Raw genomic sequence first — 22,484 nt, 5'->3', positions numbered from 1 at the left:
GCACATGAGTGCTGGCTTGTTATTGTAGGGTTGTTTGTGAGAGCTGGGTTGCACAACGCACACAGGGTTTGTTATCACAGAGGATGCTAATACTACTAATAATAATTTACACGTGTATAGCACCTTTCCCCCCACGGATCTCAACGCACTTTACAAAAGTGTGCAGGAATTATTCCCATTTTAGAAATGTAGACAGTAAGGCACAGACCGGGTAAGTGACTTCCCCAGGGTCACAGAGTAAGTCAGTAGCAGTTGGGAATAGAGTCTAGATCGCCTGACTCCCAGTTTTAACCACTAAGTTCTTCATACATTCCAGGACAGGGTAGCTGGCAGTAGAGATCATAATAGCTTCTATAACTGCTGAAGATTTTATTAGTTAGTGTCTGTAAAATGCTCTGTAGGTGAAATATGGTAAGTATTTTACCACAGCTAAGAGATTACATTTATTGCTATGTGGTTGTAGGCCATGTAGGCTGGATCCTCTATATATAGGGTGACCAGATATCCCATTTTTAAAGGAACAGTCCCATTTTTGGGGACTTTTTCTTATATAGGCGCCTTTCACCCCGCCCCCCCCCCCAATCTCATTTTTTCACAGTTGCTATCTGGTTGCCCTATCTATATATATCAATGCTGCATATGATGTAGATAGAGACTCAGGCCTTGGCTACACTTGGGACTTCACAGCGCTGCCGCGACAGCTCTGTGACGCGCGAGTGTAGTCGCACCACCAGCGCTGTGAGAGCTCTCGCAGCGCTGTATGTACTCCACCTCTCCGAGGGGAGTAGCTTGCAGTGCTGTGAGGGAGCGTGCAGCGCTGCAGGCTCTGATTACACTGGCGCTTTACAGCGCTGCACTCGCTGTGCTCGGGGAGGGGGGGGGCGTTTTCACACCCCTGAGCGCAGCAAGTTGCAGCGCTGTACAGCGCCAGTGTAGCCAAGGCCTAATACGTGTGTAGGTACACAGCAGTATATAGTACCCGTAGAGTGAGTGTATCACACACATACATCCTGTTCTGTGTCCCTCACTCTTTCTCCCTCCCTCCCTCACACACACACACACACACACACACACACTCAGGAGTGTTCTATGACCTTTGAACCTGACTGTATACACATGATAGACCAGCTCCAACCAGAGATCCCTCAGCGGCAGGCAGGCAAAGCCCCCAGCGCTCAGGCTGGGCGAGCAGCGCACGCACAGTACCTGTGGATCCCAGAGCACTCGATGCACAGCAGAATGCCCAGGTTGATACTGGCCCAGCGGGGATCTGCCTGGCCACAGTCACAACACTGGTCATTTCCAGGGATGCTCTGGACCCTCTGCAGGATGCTCTCCCCCTTCAGACTCCGCTCCCGGGAGTCAGTGGCAGAGTCGATGCTGCTGGTGGAAGGGGAGGCGGTCCGGTCTAGTCTCTGCAGAGAGAGAAGGGGAGTCGCTGTGTGCTCTGCCAGCGGACAGATGCGGAGGAGTTCCATGTGGTGCAGGCAGAGGGGGGGGCCGATGGGTTCGTTAGGACTTGCTCTGCCATTCCAGGGAGACATTACAAAATCATACTGGGAAGCCCTGAGGCGGGGGGGGCATTAAAATCCCAGTGTGGGCTTTTTATGTAACCGTCACAGGTGAAAAAAGTCAGCTAGACAAACCTGAGCTGGTGTCAGCCAAGGGAAGGGAGGGTTGAGGATACCCCGATCTGTTCACTCCCTTTGAATCGGAGTTTGGGGATGTGAATGAAGGGAAGCGTGAATCTTCCACCTGAACTAGTGACTTCTGTCACCAGATGGCGCTACATAGCACACCCCTCTCTTCCCCCCATTAATACACACCAAGGCTGGCAGCACACAAATGATTGCATGGTGTGTAACAGACCGCTGCCTTGTGTTGTCTCATCTTACCAGAGAGTGAATTCCCCTCAGTGTTCCCCAGAGGAGTACATCCTGCTCTGCAGGGACTCTCTGGAGGACAGGAGGAAGGTGGGGGCTTCAGGACTGCACTCCATCACACACCCCCCCCGCCCGCTGCTTTGTAAGCTTGCCTTTCGTTTGCTAAACTACAGTTGCCTTTGGGCCGGCGCTGTCATCATTTGCACACCCAGACGTGCTAACAAGAGCCCATGCCCGGGAGTGGCGCTGCGACAGCTTGCGAGCGCCTGTCCCTGCCCCCGGACTCACTTCGATGGAGTAGCTGTCTGGGCTCTCTCTGTAAGCGGAGGCGATGCTGGCTTGAACTGCTTGGATCCAGGCCTGGCGCAGCTTCTCCGAGTCAGCCTGCAGCATGCAGCTCCTGGGTAGGGGAGAGGCATAAGAGACGCTGGTTGGCATGAGAAAAAGGGTTTGGGGTATGGGACCTGGGAAGCCGCAACATGGCGAGGTGCCTGAGTTTATAACCAGCCTCACAGCCTCGCTTCACCAAGGGTGACAATGGTATGGTTTGGAGATGCATGGTAAGGACGTGAAGTTACCAGGCGTGGCTTAGGCAAAATTAACCTCAGAGAAGCCCTCACTCCTCACCCCGCCCCAGTTCATTAAAGCAGCCCTGCTTTCACCCCCACCACTCCCAGATACATAGAGGGTCGGTGGAAAACAGGAATGTGACCGTTCCTCTCCTCAGTGGGTGCCTCTGTTTCCCTCACACCAGCTGTTCACTGCCCACAGTGCTGCTCTCATTAGGTTTCAGAGTAAACAGCGGAATGAATCCCCCTCTCCAGCCCCAGCAGAGCAGTGAGGCTCGAGTGCTCCTTGCATCCCCACGCAGCCTGAGCAATGCCCCCACTCCTGGGGCTCAGCCCGCCCATTAAGGGGTGACAGCACCACGGCCTCCTGATAGGACACTCACAGCTGGGGGGAAATGCATTATGGATGTCGCCAACCACACACACCTCTCGGCTTCCCCTCACCACACACTTGCAACCCTCCCCTCACAAGTTCCCTCCCTCATCAGCCCCCTACTCCCTCCCCCTTGCACCACGTACTCCGTCTTCCTCCTCCTCCACCCACTCAAAAAATCCCTGCTTTCCTCCCAACACACACACTCTCCCCCCCACCACCAGCATCCTCCCACTTATACGCTCCTTCCCCTCACACACCTGCTCCCTCCACTCTGATGCTTTTAATGCCACCAGCAGCCGGCTGCTTCTTGGGGAGCCATGCTGGTGACTCGGCACTTTGTGAGGCAGGCCCAGACCCTTCTCCCTTCCCTTCATGCATTATTCAACAGCTTTGGCAGCTCCCCATCCCGACAGGCTGTCTCCAAACACCGCTCAGCGTCTGGTTGAAAAAAATCGCCCACTGATAGGACTGCAACTCTGAGTGCAGGTAAGGAGGTCCCCAGGTCAGACTCTACTTGCTGGGTATCTTACAACCCCATATACGGTCCCAGCATTGCATTCTGCAGTTTAGAAGAACCGCAAAACTTACTTGCTAGGTGAGACGACCTCAAAGCAAAATCTTCTCTCTATGTCTTCGCAGGGCTTGACGCTACAGAGCCGCAGATCTTCCACCACCACCGTGAGGACATCCTGAAAGGAGGAGAGCGGGTGACTTTACACTCCTCTCTGAATCCCCATCCTATTCAGACCTTCCACAGATCTCTTCCCCTCTTCACCAGTTCCCTTGTCCAGAGCGCTCATTCCTCTGATTGAACCTCAGAAGGCTCAGCACTTTTGCTGACCCAGCCAACCTTCTTTGGTCTGCAAGACTGGGCAGGCAAATCTCATGAAGATTCTCTCCTGACGTTTCTGGTGCTTCCAGCTTAGGGTCAGGCTGGAAATACTTTGAGGACCGGCGATCTCATGGTATGTTAGCACATGCCAAACCAGCAGGAACCCCGAAGAGCAGGGACCTGATAACTAACAGGAGGAACAAGCTTTTCAAAACTCAGCTACAATTTGTCTTGAGTTGTGGACAAAGGGTCTTCGGGCGGGGGGGGGAGAGGAGGGAGATTGTGTGTGTGTGTATGTGTGTGTTGATGGGGAGATCATTGTGTATCCAAGCCAGAGTGCCCATCCCTGGAGCTCATTCCCTACCAAATCCAGGAGAACACAATCAACACAACTGCAGATTGATCTTCAGTAGGTGTCAGGCGACCACGGACTACCATGCTGATCAATGCTGTCTCATTGTTTCCCAGTACTCCCCCCGTCTGTCTGTCTGAATCCATTTGTTGCCTCCTGTCTTATAGTGAGATTGCAAACTCTTTGGGGCAAAGGCTGTCTTTGTGTTCTGTGTGTGTACAGTGCCTAGCACTATGGAGTGTGGTCCATGACTGGGGCTCCAGGTGCTACAGTTATACAAATTAATAACAATAATACCACAGCCTGGGAGTTACCAGCTCAGAGGGAAGCCCCACAGACCGTGCCACTGTGCTGGATTTCAGTGTACAACAGTGCTGTCTCCTGCCCCTTTTCCTCTCAAACAGACAAAGGAGTAACCAAGCCCACTTTCTGAGCCTTGCCGATTGAGCACACTACCTCCTGACGGGAACGGAGATTGCCCCATGGAGCACCCACAGTCCAAACGTGGCATATCAAACCCGGGCAGGGACGGAGTTACTCAGCACATCACCTCTCCGTTACTCTGTCGGGCAGCAAGACTGGGGTCATTATAAACACCAGCCGCTGTCCTTTGGTTGTCAGAGCAGCTTGGGTTCTGAGTGTAATATTATCTGACTGGAAATTTCAGACCGGGTTTGCTGTCAGATCTTCATCTGATCCAATTCTTCTTTCCCCCATGGTGCCCAAGTCCCCAGAACAGCAGGACATCAGACAAGTTGGCTAATCTGCTCATGTCATCTGAGATATGCTCACTGACCTTTAGCTTCTTCTGGTAGACCAGCTGGCTGTTCTGTATGGAGAACCACCTCCTGAGGAGAGAGAGGGAAGAAAGAGGCATCAGAGCAAGTAAACAGTGCCAAAGCTAGGAGGCGGGGGGAGATACAAGCTCCTTTTCCCTGCAGAACAGGACATCGCCTCTGCACTTACAACATGTGCCATTGATTTTAGGGACTGTGGGAAAGACCAGGGTGGGAATAAGACTTACCTTCCTTCTGAGACTAAAGAAGTGCTTTGCAATGTTAATGGATTATTGTATTTGGCATCGAGACACTGGGGCGACAAGTGTCCTCGATACTTCTATAGAAACATTGACATACGGGAAGAAAGACAGAAAGATGGGGAGGGATAACATCAGAGTTGTACACTTTGTTTCTTAGGTAGGCCAGACCTCTTACTCCCCACCTTGGGAGTTTGGGGGCAGGAGGGAGAAGCCTGGCTGAGAGAAGTGGGGATGACAGGGCCGCCTTGGGGAGAAGGGGCAGGTCAGGGAGCAGAGGGGAGGGCAAAAGGCTTCCAGCAGCCTGATTTTGACTAAAATCAGGACCACGGTGGACCCATTTGCTGCTGCAGGCAGAGGATGCTCTGTGATGCCTGAGCCCTAAGCCCAACCTTTAACCCCTAACCCTAAGATCACTGGCTTTCCCCTGTATCCACAGTGACTCTGCTCCCCAGCCACAGGCATCTGTGAGGTCACTGCCTCAACCATGTATCCAGAGCGACTTTGCTTGCCAGCCACTGTCCTATGTGAGAGCCCTGCCCCACCCCTGTATCTAGAGCCTTTCGAATCCTAACAATTCGATTCGTGGAAATCCGGCCTTTCCGGTTTTCTGACTTTCACCAAAATCCGAAGGGGCGTTGTGAGGCCTATCCATCCGTCGCCTACTCCACGGTTCTCCTATAGCACGTATCACCATAGCACTGAAGAGCACTTTACAGCTGAAGAAACGAAGGCACGTGCACACCCAGATTAAGTGCTTTGCCCAAGGCCACAAAGAGTCAGTGTCAGAGTTGGGATTATAACCCGGGTGTTCTCACTTCATTCCTGTGATTTAGCCACAAAGAGCCTCTTTTGTCACGGGGGAGCTGAGGGAATTGACAACAATCCATATTGTTACATCCCATGAAGGCTGTGTTGAAATATCTGGGCGCACACCAGGGCGAGGGAAGCGCTCAAAGGCCTTGAATCTGGATGTTTTGGCTGGCGTGAGAATAAGTCAAACTCTCCCATTCTTTTGGGTCGCTGGTGTTTAATATGAACTATACGGGCCCGATTTTCAAAGAAGCCTCCTAAATCGTGTCTACAAAATGTGTGGCCCTTCTGTTTGAGCAAACAAAAACCCTGCATTTATCGCAAACTCTCTGCATAACGTTTCTAGGGTTACTCGTTAAGTAAGGGCACTCAAGTCAGTCTGAAACTCCTACAGGGCTTGGACAGTTTGGGGGAAGAAGCCATGCTGCAGCTATGCTATAGACAGTGGATTATTTAAAGCATCTACCACACGCTCGACACGCAAAGGAATTCGGTACCCTGGGAAAATGAGGCAAGAGAGGATTCTGTTTTCGCTCCTTGCCTAGGCCTAGGGCGGAAAATTTGCAGGGGCAGAAGCTCCCCTCCGCGCCCCGCCCCCCTGCTCCAGCTCACCTCCACCTCCTCTGCAAGTGCGCCGCCACGTCCGGTTTCTCTCCCCTCCCAGCGCTTGAGCCACGAAACAGCTGTTTCGCGGGGCGGGGGAGGAGGGGGAACACCACGTCTGGGGGAAGAGGCGGGGCCGGGGGCGGGGATTTGAGGAAGGGATCCAATAGGGGAAGGGAGGGGGCGGAGTTGGGGCGGGGACTTTGGGGAGGGGGTTGGAATAGGGGCGGGAAAAAGCTGGAGTCGGGGCGGGGCCAGGGCGACAATTATTTCCCGGCCTAGGGGCGGCAAAATTATTAATCCGCCACTGCTTGATGCATCTGTCAGAAAACAGAGCAACGCAGGAGACCTGAGGCCATTCTGCCTGCTTGAAAGCTCCTTTTGATCAGCTCCTGAGTGTGTTTGGAGCTGCAGCACTTTGAGCTCCACCTGGTGACAGCCATTCTCTCTGGCCGTGGCAACGACATATTCTCAAGCAGCTTTGCTGTCACATGAAGCCAAGTGGAAAGCTCCCTTCCCAGCTGTTTGATCCTGGATGCTGCTCCTCACAGCGCTGTATCTCCTCCTGTTTGGTTTCTTTGCTGGGGCATTAGCATCCAGGAATGCTCTGGACTATGGTGCTGGATCTCATTCTGACCTCAGGGGTCTTCTTCGTCCAGTATCCTTCTGTGTATGTTTCCAACAGGGACTTCCTCCCAGGGCCCTTAAAATCACCATAGTATCCTCCCACCCACGGTGAGGGGGATATGCATGGCTGTGAATAGCTGGGCTGTGGGGGTAAATGGATGACTGTGAATAGTTGGGCTGTGGGGAGATATGGATGGCTGTGAATAGCTGGGCTGTGGGGAGATATGGATGGCTGTGAATAGCTGGGCTGTGGGGAGATATGGATGGCTGTGAATAGCTGGGCTGTGGGGAGATATGGATGGCTGTGAATAGTTGGGCTGTATGGGAATATGTACAGCTGTGAATAGCTGCCTTGAGGGGAATGGGGTACCTTGCTCAGAACTCCCATGGATCGTCTGCAGGGGTGAGATGGGGACTCACTTATCCTGCAGTGTAGGAGCTCATCATTAATCTGACACATACTGAAATGGGGTGGTGGCCTTTTGCATCAGGAAGCTTGGCTCTGCTGAGTGAAAGGCTGAGAATGGAGGCAAAGCTCTGCATTGGAAATACTGCGGGGAAAACCGTAAATGGTTCATAAATTCAGCTCAGAGGAATGCCCTGTAGTTCACAGGTTAACAATCACCAAATCCAAACCTCTGTAGCCGGGGGCTGGAAATCTCACAAGAACAGATGTTCTCTTCACAATCTGGCACTTGGGCTTCTGGTGCCTCAGGAAACCTTGAAGTGCAGAGAATGCACTTGAATGCCATGCAGATGGCAACACTGGGGCTAAGAACATCAGACAAACTGGTTTGGAACGGCAAGAAAGGCCCAGCTTGAGTTGGGGGTGAAGGTTTCGGGAGGGTGGGGCTTACCCCAGCTTACCGGTCTCTAGGCATAAAACCAACAGTTTCTGCACAAAAATACAGGGACATGGTGAACTGCTTGTTTGTTTCAAACTTCTACCTAGCTGCAGAAATTACCCTGAACTTGGACAGACAGGTGACCTCTAGGTATTATATCACTGCACTGCCAGGTGAGAGGGGAAAGCAGGAGTGGGTCAAGGGGGGCATTGATCTGAGGTAGTAATAATAGAATCCGATGGTTTGAATTCTGCTCTTAACTGCACCAGCGTAAATCCGGCCCATTGACTATCACAAGGGTTCCTAGACACACACAAATATTGATTGAGGAGAGAACCTAAAACCCGCTTTGCTTGCAATTCACCTGGGAGCTGGGGAATTTAACTGCATCCCCAATGACCCGTCATCTGAAATATTTATAAGTGACCGAGAGAAGGGGCAGTGCCCAGAGGACATTTCCAGGCTCCCACCTCCCAGGGAGGTTGGATACTAGCAGCTCTTGAAAGCCAGGCTTGCCCTGCTGTGTTAGATGTTTCTCTTGATGGTTACAAGCATACAGCTTTCCTGGGGCAAGGCTCCAGCTGCTTTGTGTCCTACGCTCCCTGCATGAAGCCTGGTGGTTGTCTTAAGATGGAAGGTTTTCGCTGTCACGTTTGCTGGCATGTACCAAGAGGCGGCAAACTGCAGGCAGGCTGACTGCACTGGTTCCCCCTTTAGGACGATACCAGTTCTTAGCAAAGAAAGAACTAGGCTAATGCCAATACATGCAAGGTCTCCCACTGCAGTATTTCCATGGTGACCTTGGGCCCTGATGGACCAGACTGCCGGTAGCTGGTAAAATAAAGAAGTGATAACAAAAGAAAGATTCACTGACTTTCCGTGGGAGAGCTGAATGGTCCCACAAACATTTGCAGGGCCAGGAGAAGCCAGTTTATTTTGCAGACGATCTTCACTACCTATAAAATACATCACATCCAGCTCCTTTTACTGAGCCTAAACCTTTCTGTTTAGAACATGCCAGCATCACAGGACCCTTCTTATATTAAGTGACTTCACCAGTTCAGCACACAAAGAGTTAAGGGATGCTGCACTGACAGACAACTCTGCATCAACCCAACATCGCTTCTCTGGGTGGGCCTGGAGCTGATGAAGCCACTTAAACAAAGGAAAACACCTGCTGAGTTGTAGCCAAGTGTGCGCTGCCAGGCTGGAGATGCATTCAGAGCCCTCATCCAGTTATCAGTGGGGATACACGTTACTTACCGATTCCATGTTTTGAAAGCATTGCTTGCTCTCTTGAAGAGGTACCCTTCCATCACCACTCCATTGGGGGCATCGACATTAAATTCCACCTTGGAGTCATCGTAGGAGAAGTCCTGCAGGTCGAAACATGTTGAGAAAACACATCAGGGGATGCTGGTGCTGCAGCCTCAGCGCCACAAGAACTAGGGTGAGGGGCACGGTAAAAACACCCAGATAAATGGGAAACGGTGACACCAAACAGCACATCAGTGTTGGGACCATGAGGATATCCAACCGGGAAACATGTGAACACGTGTAAGAAGGTTCTGTGGCTGCAGGGGTTATTTAAAGCAGCCTTTCCCTCAATGGAGGCCTATGCGCCAATCCTTGATTAGGTTGCAAGAGAGAATAAGTTTGCTGTTCTCAGCCTGTGTTTTCAGTGGAGGCTGGTTTGCATCGTGAGAGTACTTCCTTTTTCGGAAGTAATCCTCATGATGGCCAGACTCCGGCCCAGAGGTTTGGTCAGGACTCAGGTGTGGTGGCAGAGCAGAGTGGTGTTCCAGGACTGGCATAGCTGAGGTGTTACTCATCAGGCTGGAGGAATACCAGCAGATTCAGAACAGGTGAAAGGATCGTAGCAGAAAGAGCTGGAGCTCAGGAGTGGGGTGCATGGGTGGAGCTGGGTTAAGAATTAGCGCTGAAATAGCTGAGGTGGTGCAGGACAGCTATCGAGGCAGATCTCTGCCCATGAGAAGCTTGCTCTATCTGGTTGCATTTAGTGCTCCCTGTCTCTCACTGTCATGGCTATTCACATTCTTCTCCACAATTTTGGGGGTTGTCTTATGGCCTGAGAAAGTGTTCACAAATTCAGTTAGTTCGAGTATTTCCCACCCTAATGATTTTTTTTTGTGGGGGGAGGTGTGGTGCTTAAATCAGAGGGATTGTTCACTGCAGTGCCAAATTACTCCAGTTTCCTGGCTCAGGGTTTTATCAGCCAGGTTTAGACAAAATAAGCCCTTTTTTGAAGACAGTTTTAAGTCATTATTTTTTGTATTAAAAGTTCACCCACAAACCCCTGCCTCCTGCTGGGCATATTTTCACACAGCACCCCTGAAATACAATGCCAGCAGACTCCTCTCACTCACATTACTGCAATAACTGGGAGCATTAATTAGTCTCACTCCAGTATCCTTAGCTGTTTCTATTGTTAGGTGTTAGTAATGCGCATGCAGTTAACCACTGCTCCTCCTCCAGTGAAAGCCGTGGCTACCCTAGCAGCTAAGAAGAGAAAGTGTGGGTGGCTTGGTATCTTGATGGTTGAAAATGTTCAACCTCAAGTGCAATCTGCAACTGGCAGTGAACAGACAGAGAAGTGCTGTTCAGAGGTTAAGTTATTCTGTGTAACTGGGTATTGCCTGCCCTTGATGAGCCCATGATCAGAGCAAACATGAGCTCGTCACCATGTAGCTGGGGACAGGGTCAATGGATGGTGTTTCCAGGAGGGAGGAAGGAAATCACCAATCCTGTTTCCAGTTAGTGCATTCCACACACCAGCCCCGATCTTTACATATTCACCTGGCAAACAGACTGCCAGTCACATCTTTACTTATCTATCACCCTGATAGCTGACGTACTGAGTTTGGCATTGCTGTGCCCGATAGATTCCATGGATTGTGGTGGCACGTGAGCAGGGCAAAGGGCTCCAGTAATTGTTCCCAGAAAATCCTCATGGAATTCTGCTACCAGTGGAGGGCAGTATCTCCTGCCCTATGGAAACCAGGTCACGGAGCCTGAATTACTTTCCAACCTAACCTGCAGTACTAGGAAGTCTGTTCTTTCCGCAAGCTGCTTCACCATTATATAGTACTCTGCAGCCAGCTCCTGCTGGTATAACATGATCCCGAGAAAGGTAAAACACAATCCAATGGCTGGAAGTTAAAGCTAGACAAATTCAGAGTAGGCATAAGGCATACATTTTTAATGGTGAGAGTAATTAACCATTTGAACAATTTGCCAAGGGCCATGGTGAATTCTCCATCACTGGCTATTTTTAAATCAAGATGGGATTTTTTTCTAAAAGCTCTGCTCTAGGAATTATTTGGGGGAAGCTCTCTGGCCTGTGTTATACAGGGGGCCAGACTAGATGATCACAATGGTCCCTTCTAGCCTTGAGATCTGTGAATTTATGCACTTGAGCATAAATATTTCTCTCCACTCTGCTAGATTCAGAGGCCCAGCCGCACCACAGTAAAAAGCATCATCATTAACTTAAGTGCCTTTACCAGCCCAGCGCATGGCGACTCTAGTGATGCTGTGTTGCTAGGCAACACGCACTTCAGTCTCATTAGGATGAGTTATTTCCATGTTCGGAGATGCCAGCTTGCCAGGGAGATATCATAATAAGAATAATACTAGTAGAGAAGGAGGAGATATAATGGGAGAAGACTGAGTCATTTCTTGAAAAGGCAGCGTGACGCCCAATTAGCCAGGAGAGGCTATGCTGTAAGGCTCCCACTTAAAGGGGGTCCACTGGGCCCCAAATTTACTTGACATAAAGGGGGGGTGAAGCCCATGTGGTCCCCTTTGTGGATGCTTTTGATGTAGCATTACAAAAAAAGACAGAAGGGATTCTGATCCCACTTCCATCCACAGCCAAATCTATTGGCTGCAGTGGAATTACTCCGGAAAGACACTTGTGTAAATGAAGTCAGAATCTGGCCTGTTGTTTTAGTGTAAACACGGTGATCCACCAAACAATGTCTTCTTTCAAAAATGCATGACAAGGCTAGGGCATGAGATTTCCAGTGGTCAACATTCAAAGTCAACATTTGCCAACTGATACCATACACCTACCACAGGTATTTCCTGTTTTAGTTAAAGGGGGATCGGGGGCTCTCAGGTTCCACAGAGTGGAAACTACTAATAAATACGCTTTAACTTTGACAACTGTGTTGTACCCGACTTTAGGGAAGAGGTATAATTTGGGATCTAAATATGTTAATCAGGCTTCTTCAGCTGTCCCAAAACAAAAACACGTTTATTACAGCAAGGAGAGAATTTTGCTGACAAATGCAAGAAGGACAGATGGGCCATATGCATCCACTAAAAATCAAGGGAGTGACATCAATGGAGTGAATGCAGCCCTGCATGTTTGTATTTTATTACACTTTTCCCAATTTTGATTGGCTAAACATGGTTCATGTGATTCCCCTTCTCCCCGTTATAATTTCACAGGATTGTCTGGAAAAAAATCAGGTGACAAGTGAACTGTATTGAGACTTCAAAAACAAGGGCGACAGCACCTGGAGAACTTCCTGGCCTTTCAAAAACCTCTATTTGGCCAATCTCATCTTTAAAAAGAGAGAGCGTGTGCAGATAGAGAGATAGATAGTGCCTAGCACAATGGGGTTCTGGTCCATGGTAGGGGGTTCCTAGGTGCTACCACAGTACAAATAAATACTATTACTATATACACACCCAACCTACATATATTACTAATAGGAAATTGAGATCCACCTTGATTGGTGTTGGAAGCTGGCTCCTCTAAAAAGCACACAGCTGGAAAAAAATGATATTTGGGTGCATTATTTGAACAATACTTTCTCTTTTCTAATCCACCACCTTTTGGGGGGGGGGCGGGGTGAGGGGTCAGAAAAAGTCCCTGGACCAAACTGTGGTCTCAGTTACTCCGGTGTAATTCCCAAGTAACTCCTTTGACGTCAAAAGAATTATGCTCGGGTAACAGAGAGCAAAATGTGGGCCCTAGAGCTCTAAGCTGGATTTGTGAAGTAGGTCCAAGTATAGGAAGATCCCGTGTGTGTCTTATCCTTGGGAACGTACCCATGCAGATACTTAGAGGGGGAATGCATTTTGTTCAATCACAGTGGACTAGAGGGAGGTGGTTGGGGCTGTTACTACAGAATACTGCAGTATCTAAAAACAAATGAAATCAGAGAAAGGGGAGCTAAGGGAAAAATCCAGCATTCCCCCTCCCTGCACCGAAAAATGAGATTTGTTTCCCCTTTCCCACTGAGACCAAATAAGAAATGTATGGAGATGGCTTGAGGCGGAACAGCAAATAAGTCAGGATTCAAGTCAGTTTCATGTCCCTGCCATTCACAGCTTGCATCCTAGAGGATTGACTGCTATGGGCCTGAGGAGATTAGATGCTCAGGTCCATTCAGAGAGATGCACAGAGGCAGCATTACCCTTTGTCTTAAGGAGAGATTTAACTCTTCTGGTTCCAGACTGCGAAGCGTGGCCTGGGCAATGCCGCAGTGTCTAAGCCCTGTGTAAATCTACAGGGCCAGGTCTCTGCTCCGCACTCCTTTCTTAATAAATACTAATCACAGCATAGTTAATTAAAATTAAAAACCCTACAGTTAAAATCAGCCAGGATGCTGTGGCTTACAAAACTGATTCCTGTGCACGTATCTCCACATTCCCAGCCCACATAAAGATGTGTCCTCCCCTGGCATGTTGGCCACTGAAAAGAGAGGGAGCAAAGAAGGGTGTTCTGGAGGGGGAGCTGCTGGAATACCAGCCATCTGGCGAAATGTCATTCCCAGACCCCTGCTCTCTGATTCTTGATTCATTATAGTCGCTGGCATTGGAAGCTCTTCCAAGCATCTGAAGAAATAGTGCTACAACCTATGTTCAAATAACATCAGGGTGCGGCCACTGATAGATACAGCGAATGTGCGAAAACAGTACTGTCTCACCCGACATACCTGCCCCCTTTCTGCATGTGTCTGGCTGACATCTGCTCACTTCACGGACTCAAGGAAGCTCTTAATCCTGTTAGCCCTGCAGAGCGGTCCATAGAGCCCAGGGAGCCCGAGCACAATTCTGTGCCTGCCCCACACACATCCCCATCATCAGCCGAGCCTCAGTCAAGTCCCTGCGGCTGACCCTTTATTAGAAAGGATGCCGTGAACCCAGCTGGACTCTCCAACCGCAGGTGGCGTGAGAAAAAAAATCACCCTTCTGCCTTGTAAGCCAAGTAACTGTCCTGGGTCCACTCCCACTCGTCAAGGCTTGAGGGAACAAGACAAGGGGCTCCCGCTCTCGCTCAGGCTCCTGCTGTTGTGTCATCTCTTACACGTAGCTGCACGTTATGGTCGGAGACTCGGCCTCGATTTGAATAAACTGCCTTTTGCCAGACCCTTAGCATCACTGCAGTGTAAGAGCGCAGGGTAAGGCTGGTTTCGGTTTTAGTTCCGTTTAGCTCTATCAATCTATCTCGGGGCCTTGTGGCGCGAACACTGGCCTAGGGCTCAGGACAGCTGGACTCTCGTCCTGGCTCTGCCATAGGCCAGCTGGGGGACCTTAGGCAAATCGCTTTGCCGCTTTGTGCCTCAGTTTCTCCCTATGTGAAAGGAGAATAATGATTCTGAGCTCCTTTGTAAATGCTTTGAGATCTACGGATTAAGAGCTCGCTGCTATTATTAATCTAGCCATCCGTGTGTTTTAGACCATATTCATCACTGGAGAATGGGTGCCTACCACCATTATGAAATGACAAATGCATGCTGGGATTGTGTTCTGAATGGCATCTGGCTACAACTGTCCACGCAACAGTGAGCTAGCCACAGCGGTGACGCGTTGGCACACACAATGTTAAAATAAACGAGCCACCCTCTGAAACAAGAAATAAGATCTGCCAAAAGTCCGGCAATCCCTCCATCATCTGTTCTCTTTTCTTTCATGCAGTTTCAATAAATCACATCGATCCTACCCCTTTGTGCCCCTTCTTCCTGCCCCATGGCTTTGAATTTACACCCAAGGCTGCCTGGGAACGGAGAGCCTTTTAGAAATGACATCACAATGGTTTCCATGGGAACGCATTGAATGCCACTGAAGCCACGACAATGAGGTAACAAATTCCAAGAGAGGGATGTGAAAAAGGCCTAGACATGGATACTTTCAAACGGGCGAATGGAAAGGAGGAAAAAACCAACACAGACACTATCTCGTACAAAGGGGCACTGGAAAAAAAATCTCAAAGGTTCTTTCGAGGACTGGCCCTTTAAGAAGCCGCTTGTCTATCTCCACGAGACAGACACGGCGATTTCTTATGCAGAGCCAGCCATGCATGCAGGGAAGGAGACTGATCAAATTAAATAAACTTCCCGATAAAGTGAACAGCTGTAACAGGAAAAGTGGAGACGCGCCCCAGTCCCCAGGACCATTGGAAGGTTTTCTTCAAAGGACAGAGCCCTGCCCACTAGCCTTTGGAAACTCCGTGCCCTGTGCAGTTGGGGACTCTTGTGTCTATCCCCTTAACATAGGTCTAGCACTGTCCTGAAAGGGGCGACACATGCCAGAGTGGAGATGTGTAGGCTGGAATCTTCATTAAAGTACTGCACTCTGCTGCAACTACATTCCCCACTAAGGCCATGGTATCCAATCTGCTACGTATGGCCCTTCTCAGATCAATTCTAATAACCAATATGCTTTCCTGCTTTGTATTGCACAGCCGGCAATATACTGCTATGGTTTCGTATACATCCTGTTTATTAGCAAATCCCTTTGCTTATGCTATTTCTGATGAATAGCAATTAGAATAATAGAAAATGCATGCAGGTATATGTACAGTCTGCGCATGGATTGCCTCAGAAGGGACAAAATGGTTTTATGCAAAATTGCTTTCTCAATTAGCAAAGCATTCAGTTATTCTCTTATATCAATCATCACTATTTAACAATTATATAGACTGTAATGCACACACAAAAACGTATGTATATAATATATACCGTATTAAAATAAATACTACATGAGACCAGTTTGTCTATGTACTTTGTGTGTGTGTGTGTGTGTGTGTGTGTGTGTGTGTGTGTGTGCGCGCGTGTGTCTATCTATCTATCTATCTAGCTATCATGTGTGTGTGGATATATGCATATGGACTGTTCAGATACATATAGTTTGCATATAAATGCACTCACATTTTATATATGAACAGAAGAATATAAGTACATACTCTACTAGTGCATGTGAATATTAAAGCACTTTCTACACATGATGACTTACACATCTCTGTGTGTATATTGTGTATACACTGTGACTCCATGTGCACACACAGGTTCTAAGGGGGAACCCCTACACACACATTCCCATACATTGTGCACAAACACACATTTGATGGCTAGATCCGGAAGAATCCTATTTACAGCCCTTTTGTTTCTCTCATTGTCTTACGATAACTGATGGCCCTGCTCTCGACTTGCCAGGGAGAAGATGCTCAGGGACCGTTCTCCGCTTTTATGTCACAGCAACAGAACTCAACAAATCCGCCCTATCAAATAATAAACCAGAACGAACTTGTCCGTCACATCAGCAAGGAGGGAGACCTGGTCCTGCATGACCCTCTAAGTTCTCCTGCACCCAAATGGAGCATGCCCCCTAAACTTCCTACCCCAGCCAAGCACCCCCATAAGAAAAGCTCCTTACCAGAAGGTACTCAAGTCTGCCGAAAATCTTCATGCTGCCCGTTGCGGGAAGGAGTTCTGCTGATCTAGTCAAGCGAGCAGGGAGCTTCTGTGCACGCCTCTCCTCTCAATTGCTCTCTAGAGCAGCATCTCTGCGAGGCACCGTGGGATGGGAGGGAAGGCAAGATCTTTCCCCCCCTACTCCTCCTCACTCCTCCCACTCCTTTTTGGGTAGCTGCGATCACCGCCGTTTGCTCCTGTCAAAGCAGGGACGCTGTGCGAAGGAAGCGTGCCAGGCTCTAGGGACCACCTGCCTGCCCTCTCCTCCTGCCTCCCATTCACCATCAATCAGCTTAGATCAAGGGCTAATTATCATACAGCTGTCACCATAGGACAGAGGGGCGTGGGGGCAGCGAGCAAAGCCAGAGCAAAGTTGACAGGAGGATGCTCCGCTGAAGCCCCTTGACCTCAGCCGAGTGGATCTTCAAGGGATTGGCATGCTTTTGGCAGGAGCTACTTCCTATTGAGACCGTCTCATCCCTGGGACCCCCGCCTAAGGAAAACGGAGCCCCCCATTGGCTGACAAAGCCACACATGCTCCGTTGGGGCTGCTGCGTGTCGGCGTGATTTAAGAGCCATATGGCCGACTGGTTTATTAGTTACCGTTGCTACTAAATCAGGCAGACGGCGCTGCCCTAACACTCACCGCTCTCTTCCCACACACGTGCACAAAGCCGTGCGCCAGGCCTGGAGAAGAATCAATGGGCTCCAAAGGAACAACTCCTTTTCTTCAATTGGCTGGTAAATTTGGGTACAATGGAAGGGCTCGGTAAGGCCAGGAAGTGGGAGAGAGGATGAACTCCCAGTTAAAGCACATAACGAGTCAAGAGTCCTGGGATCTATTCATCACTCAGCCTCAGACTCACTGTACTTCAGGCAGGTCAATCTGTGCCTCAGTTTCCCCGGCGGTAAATTGGAGATGGCAATAACTCTTCCCTGCTACACAGGGGGGTGGCAAGGCTGCAGGGTGGTTTGAGATCCCCTGGAGGGCACTAGAGAAGGGCCAGGTATTACTTAATCATTATTATTATTATTTATTTAACTCCAGCTGTGGCCAGATATGACTTGCAGCCTCCCCTCAATCAGCTCACCCTAGGCCTCTCCTGCGTATAGACTGCTCATCACGTCAAAGCAAGGGCCAGTGTGCCAAGCTTTCCTATTTAGCAGGGGCAGTCCCTGATTATTAGCTTAAATGTTACCCCTTTTCTCCTCTGTCCTCCAGAAAGCTGTCACAGGCCCATGCATTTCAATGGCGTTTCAAGAGGCATCCCTTTATTTTTCTCCCCTAACTGTCCCTTTCTGCACCTTTCAAATGTCAGCCAGTGTGTGTGCCCATTCTGCGTTGTTGGGGCTAGCAGGAAACCCACAAACTCATTTCACTTGTGGCTTAAGACAAATTTGAACTCACATCTCCAGAGCAGCCATGCCATAGCAGGAACACAATGTGTCTCTGCAGTCCCCTTTTAAATACTGCGTAACTTTCCCCCACACGTACATGGCTGTGCACACAGTAAATGCAGATTGATCCAGCAGCTTCATGTTAAAATCGTGTCCTCTCGCTTTTCCCAGCTGGCAGGAGAGTTTAGAAAGGTTTGCTTCAAACCATAACAATTCAGCCCCCCCCCCCACCCCGCTCCAATTTTATTGGCGTGCCCTCTGTTTAAACACTACTTGTTTTCATGTAGAGTGTGAAACAGCAAATGGAACTCCTCCGAGTTGTAGGGCTAGCGGGCAAGGAGGACAAAGGGGGCAGTGGTTAAGATAACAAAGGTAGCTTGAAATGATTGCTGCACTGGGAATACGCACAAAAGGTGACAGATGCCCCTAAGACAGCAGGGGCCGAGGGAGGGATGAGAAAAGGACACTTGAATAACAGTGTGAAGGAAAATAATCCAGCTACACTTCAAGTTTTTCTCCCTTGCAGAATTTTTTCTGCTTTATTTAAAAAACAAAAACAAGCAACCAACCAACCCTCAATCCAAATCGCAGCTTCTCCTAGCTAACGGGTTCCGAAGGACCTGTCTGCGTTCCACCCCTCGCAAACCTGACAAGGGGTAATTCAATTAGCAAGACACCATCATAAGAGTCATCATCAGGGCAGGACCCACAAAGCATTATTTCAAATTGGAGTCAGTGCCATGTTGTTTGGGGAGACACTGTGATGGGGCAAAATATATTCCTGCCTATCTTCTCCCAGGGAAAAGGCAGTTGTGGGTCCCTGTAACTCAGCAGGAGAGTGGGGATGAAGTGGGGTGAAATCTTTATCTTACAATGACTATGGTCCAGTGGCATTGCTGCAGTATCAGAGGCTGTTATGTATGCGATCGTATTTCCCCTTGATTCCATGCCTAACCCGCAAATGCAGTGTCCAGTAGGATATGCTGAGACACAAAGAAGTAACAATCGCCTCTAATGATACCAGTTTTCATCCAGCGATATCAGAGCTCTCTACAAACGTGGGTATCATCGTCTCCATTTCACAGACAGAGAAACTGAGGCACCGATCTGGCCAAGTGATTTGCCCAAGATACAGCAATGAGCGGCAGAACTGGGAGTCAAACCCCTTTCTCTTGAAGTCCTGGTCCCACGCTCTATTTGCTGGACCATGCTGTTTCCTGCTCTACTCCACAGAGATCACAGAGCACATAATATGGAGCAGGCTAATCTCACCCGACCCTGTCATCTGGACATCCCCTATTCCCCACCCCCCCACAAAGCCAATTCAACCTGCTTATCTGCAACCTCCCTGCTGCCTCCAGAGAGACACTGGCTCCTTTAGCCAGCCAGGGCACACGCTCTCCAGGCACTGCTGACTTTGAAAACAAAATTCCTGTCTGGCTCTAACAAGCAATGGTCTGGGGGTCACTGGATCCAGGGCTTTGATTTGACCTTACTGCAGCTGAAAGCGAAATGCTTCCCGCCCTGCACTCGACTATGGCTGTCTAACGTTCACAAGGCCATTGGTCATATACATGGGGAGCCAAGGCCATGGGGCGCTCTGTTCATAAGGATCCCCGTCTGGTATAGTGCCTCCTTTGCTTTCTCCGCGTCTGATCCCGAGTCATTCCTCAGCTCTTCCCGGCCAGTCTGGTTCATAGAGCAGCTTTGTGTGAAATGGCTGGTTTTAAATGCATTGCATTAGAGAGACCTTTCCCTGCTCTCTCCGATGAAGTCATCACTCCCCTTTAATCCCTCCAGGGGCCAGGAGGCTCACAAATGGATTTCTTTCCCTCCCCGCAGGGCAATCAGGCTAAGAGAGCATCTGCACACACAGGAAACGCTTGTCAGTAGCCTTCCAATTCGGCTACACTTTCATTTCATGAGGCATGACATTCCCCTGAGAGAGCATTAAAAAAAGAAAGTGCCTTGAAAGCACTGCTCAATTTTTCCCTGCAGAGGAACGTTGATCTGCATGAGAGCCTAGATACATGTGAACTTATCAATGAATTCTGTGCCCAGGACAGCTGCTTTCTCTCTGCCTCCTGTGTTTCTTCACTTAGCTCCTGAACGTCTGTTTTCATAGAATCATAGAATATCAGGAGTGGAAGGGACCTCAGGAGGTCATCTAGTCCAACCCTCTGCTCAAAGCAGGACCAATCCCCAGACAGATTTTTACCCCAGTTCCCAAAATGGCCCCCTCAAGGATTGAACTCACAACCCTGGGTTTAGCAGACCAATGCTCAAACCACTGAGCTATTTATCCATGGCTCTTGCATCTCGCCTCTTATTTCGCCACAGCGCATGGGATGCTAAGTGGATTGTCAGCGATTCTGAGGAGTGGCCCAGATAGGACGAATATCCCTGGAGTGTTTTTCTCATGTCGCGTTTTTTAAAAAGAAAAATAAAGCAGGGCTGGACTAAGGTTATAATCCTCAGGCCTGGCATTCCAACACCCCAGCCTTCAGGAGTGCTGCTGAGAATCAGTCTGGCTCTTTATAAAGAAAGCAAAATTGGCATCTGGATCCAGACTGGAATTTTGAAACCTCCTAACAACTGGGGGAGTTCAGGATCTGGAGTTGTAGATTGGACCAATCACAATTAAAAGGCAGGCACAGCTGGATTTCATCACACAACAACATGGAATTAAACATATTTCACCCAAGCAAATCCATCTCTCTGGTGTGGATTTGGGTGGGAGTTTCACACCTTTGCAGGTCTAATTTCAGAGTCAGGTTTCAGCAACCCCCCCAAATCTGGGCTTTGCCTGGTTTCAGGTTGAAATGAGACAGAAGCTGGAGCTGCACATTTTAAATCCAGTCCCCAACTTTCCTGGGAGTCGGGACATGTTTGGATCTGGGGTTTTGGTTCAGCCCATTAGAGCAAAGGGCTCAGCTGAGTGCCTGGATCTGAGGGTTCTAATTTGGATGCTTCTACATTTTATCGGTGCATGACCTGGTTTTTCTCCTAGTGGTTTGTGTTACCTGTTGTCCTATCTTCTGCTGGTGCTAAAGGACTCCTGGTGGGGTGTAGCTTCTGGGGTTCTTAGCTATCGGCCTAGAGAGAATGACAAGCTCTCATAGGCCATCAGCCAACAAGCGTCCCAGTGAAAGCCTACCCAAGTTGGAAACCGCACAGTGGATTAAATCGAGTTCTCAGACTCTCTCCCTCTCTCAGGATTTTGCCTTTGCTTTGCTATTCAGCAGTTCAATTGGAGATTATCTCGCTTTGAAGCCATTTACCTAATCTCATCAGAAAAGGGTCCTAATTCCATGGCCTCACTGTTGTCATCTCCTGCGGGGAAGGACCTAAATGGATCAGAATAGAAAAGCCTCAACAGCTCATGTGTCTACACCCAGGAGATAGAATGAGCGGCTGTCAATGGACTGGACACCTCCGACTGCAGACAGCAGGACACGCTCTCTGCCATGAGTGAAGCCTGAGCAACAGGAGACGCAGCGTCTAGGACTGAGCAGCCTCCGCACAGCAGTGGACTTTCACTCTCAGCTCCGTACAGCAGAGGTAGGGCTCCCACGGCTTAGCTTACGCGGATCTGATTGAGATGTAGGGCTTGTGCCTTCATGTCCTTCCTGGCTAACAAGCCGAGCTGCGCCCTGGCAGTGCATAATTAAACCCCTATAACATATTGGTAACAAACCAAAGAGGAGCCCATCAGACATCCTCCCCAAGTACCTTACTGCTTGGCTGAAGGGAAAGGGAGCAGGCATTGAAGAACTGCTGAGCTCCAAGAAGACAGACAGCAGATTAACTAGCTCCTGTCTCCCAGGCTGTCCCATCTGGCGGTTTGCAGAACAGTTCCTGACCCGTGTCAATAAAGCTAAAGTAAACAGGTTTCTGCAGTGGCGCTACGGTGCAGCAGCTGTGGCTAAGTGATCAGTGGAGCAGGGAGAAGGGGGAAAGACTCTGTTTATCATTCTGTCAGTTCACAGTCGATTCAGCAATCTGTTGAATTCCACGCCTGAGAGTGTTCTGCTCGGTGGGAATAACAAATATAGCCATGGCTGCACTTCCGCTGACAAATCCAGCGCCTGCTTAGCCTCTGGTTTGCCACCCAGAAACACATGGCAAGGTGAAATGCACAGGAGGAAGTGTCCATGGTGCTAAGAACCAGCAACCCAAGCCAGCGTTAGCAGCGCATGGCCCCGTCTACTTGCTCCTTTATTCCGTGCGCCTAACATTCCATGCTCCCCGAAGCCAGGGACAGAGGAGCGTTGGTTGGACCCAAGAAGAGCATGGGTATGCACTGGGCAAGCGTTGCCCACGCAGCTCCACCCCAGTCCTCAGACCCACCACCCACCATTCCAGTCCTAAGGTGCCTTGCAGCTCTGGCAATGCACCTCATTGCTCAGTTATAAAAGCCC

The 22,484-nt window shown here is 49.5% G+C and overlaps 1 protein-coding gene across 4 annotated transcripts in view; it reads right to left on the bottom strand.

Moving 5' to 3' along the window:
• Positions 1-22,484, bottom strand: part of ACAP3 (ArfGAP with coiled-coil, ankyrin repeat and PH domains 3) — a 167,750-nt gene that overhangs the window by 29,072 nt on the left and 116,194 nt on the right. For all 4 annotated transcript variants that reach the window (XM_034753170.1, XM_034753171.1, XM_034753172.1 and 1 more), the window contains exons 11-15: positions 9,200-9,312; positions 4,809-4,860; positions 3,417-3,517; positions 2,172-2,283; positions 1,207-1,415 (exon numbers count right to left, since the gene is read on the bottom strand). In XM_034753170.1, coding sequence (XP_034609061.1) covers positions 1,207-1,415; positions 2,172-2,283; positions 3,417-3,517; positions 4,809-4,860; positions 9,200-9,312 — 587 coding nt within the window. The remainder of the gene's footprint in view (positions 1-1,206; positions 1,416-2,171; positions 2,284-3,416; positions 3,518-4,808; positions 4,861-9,199; positions 9,313-22,484) is intronic.

The sequence above is a fragment of the Trachemys scripta genome, chromosome 19 (assembly GCF_013100865.1).
Source record: "Trachemys scripta elegans isolate TJP31775 chromosome 19, CAS_Tse_1.0, whole genome shotgun sequence".
NCBI classification, from domain to species: domain Eukaryota; kingdom Metazoa; phylum Chordata; order Testudines; family Emydidae; genus Trachemys; species Trachemys scripta.
This window is presented reverse-complemented; position numbering and strand designations above follow the sequence as displayed.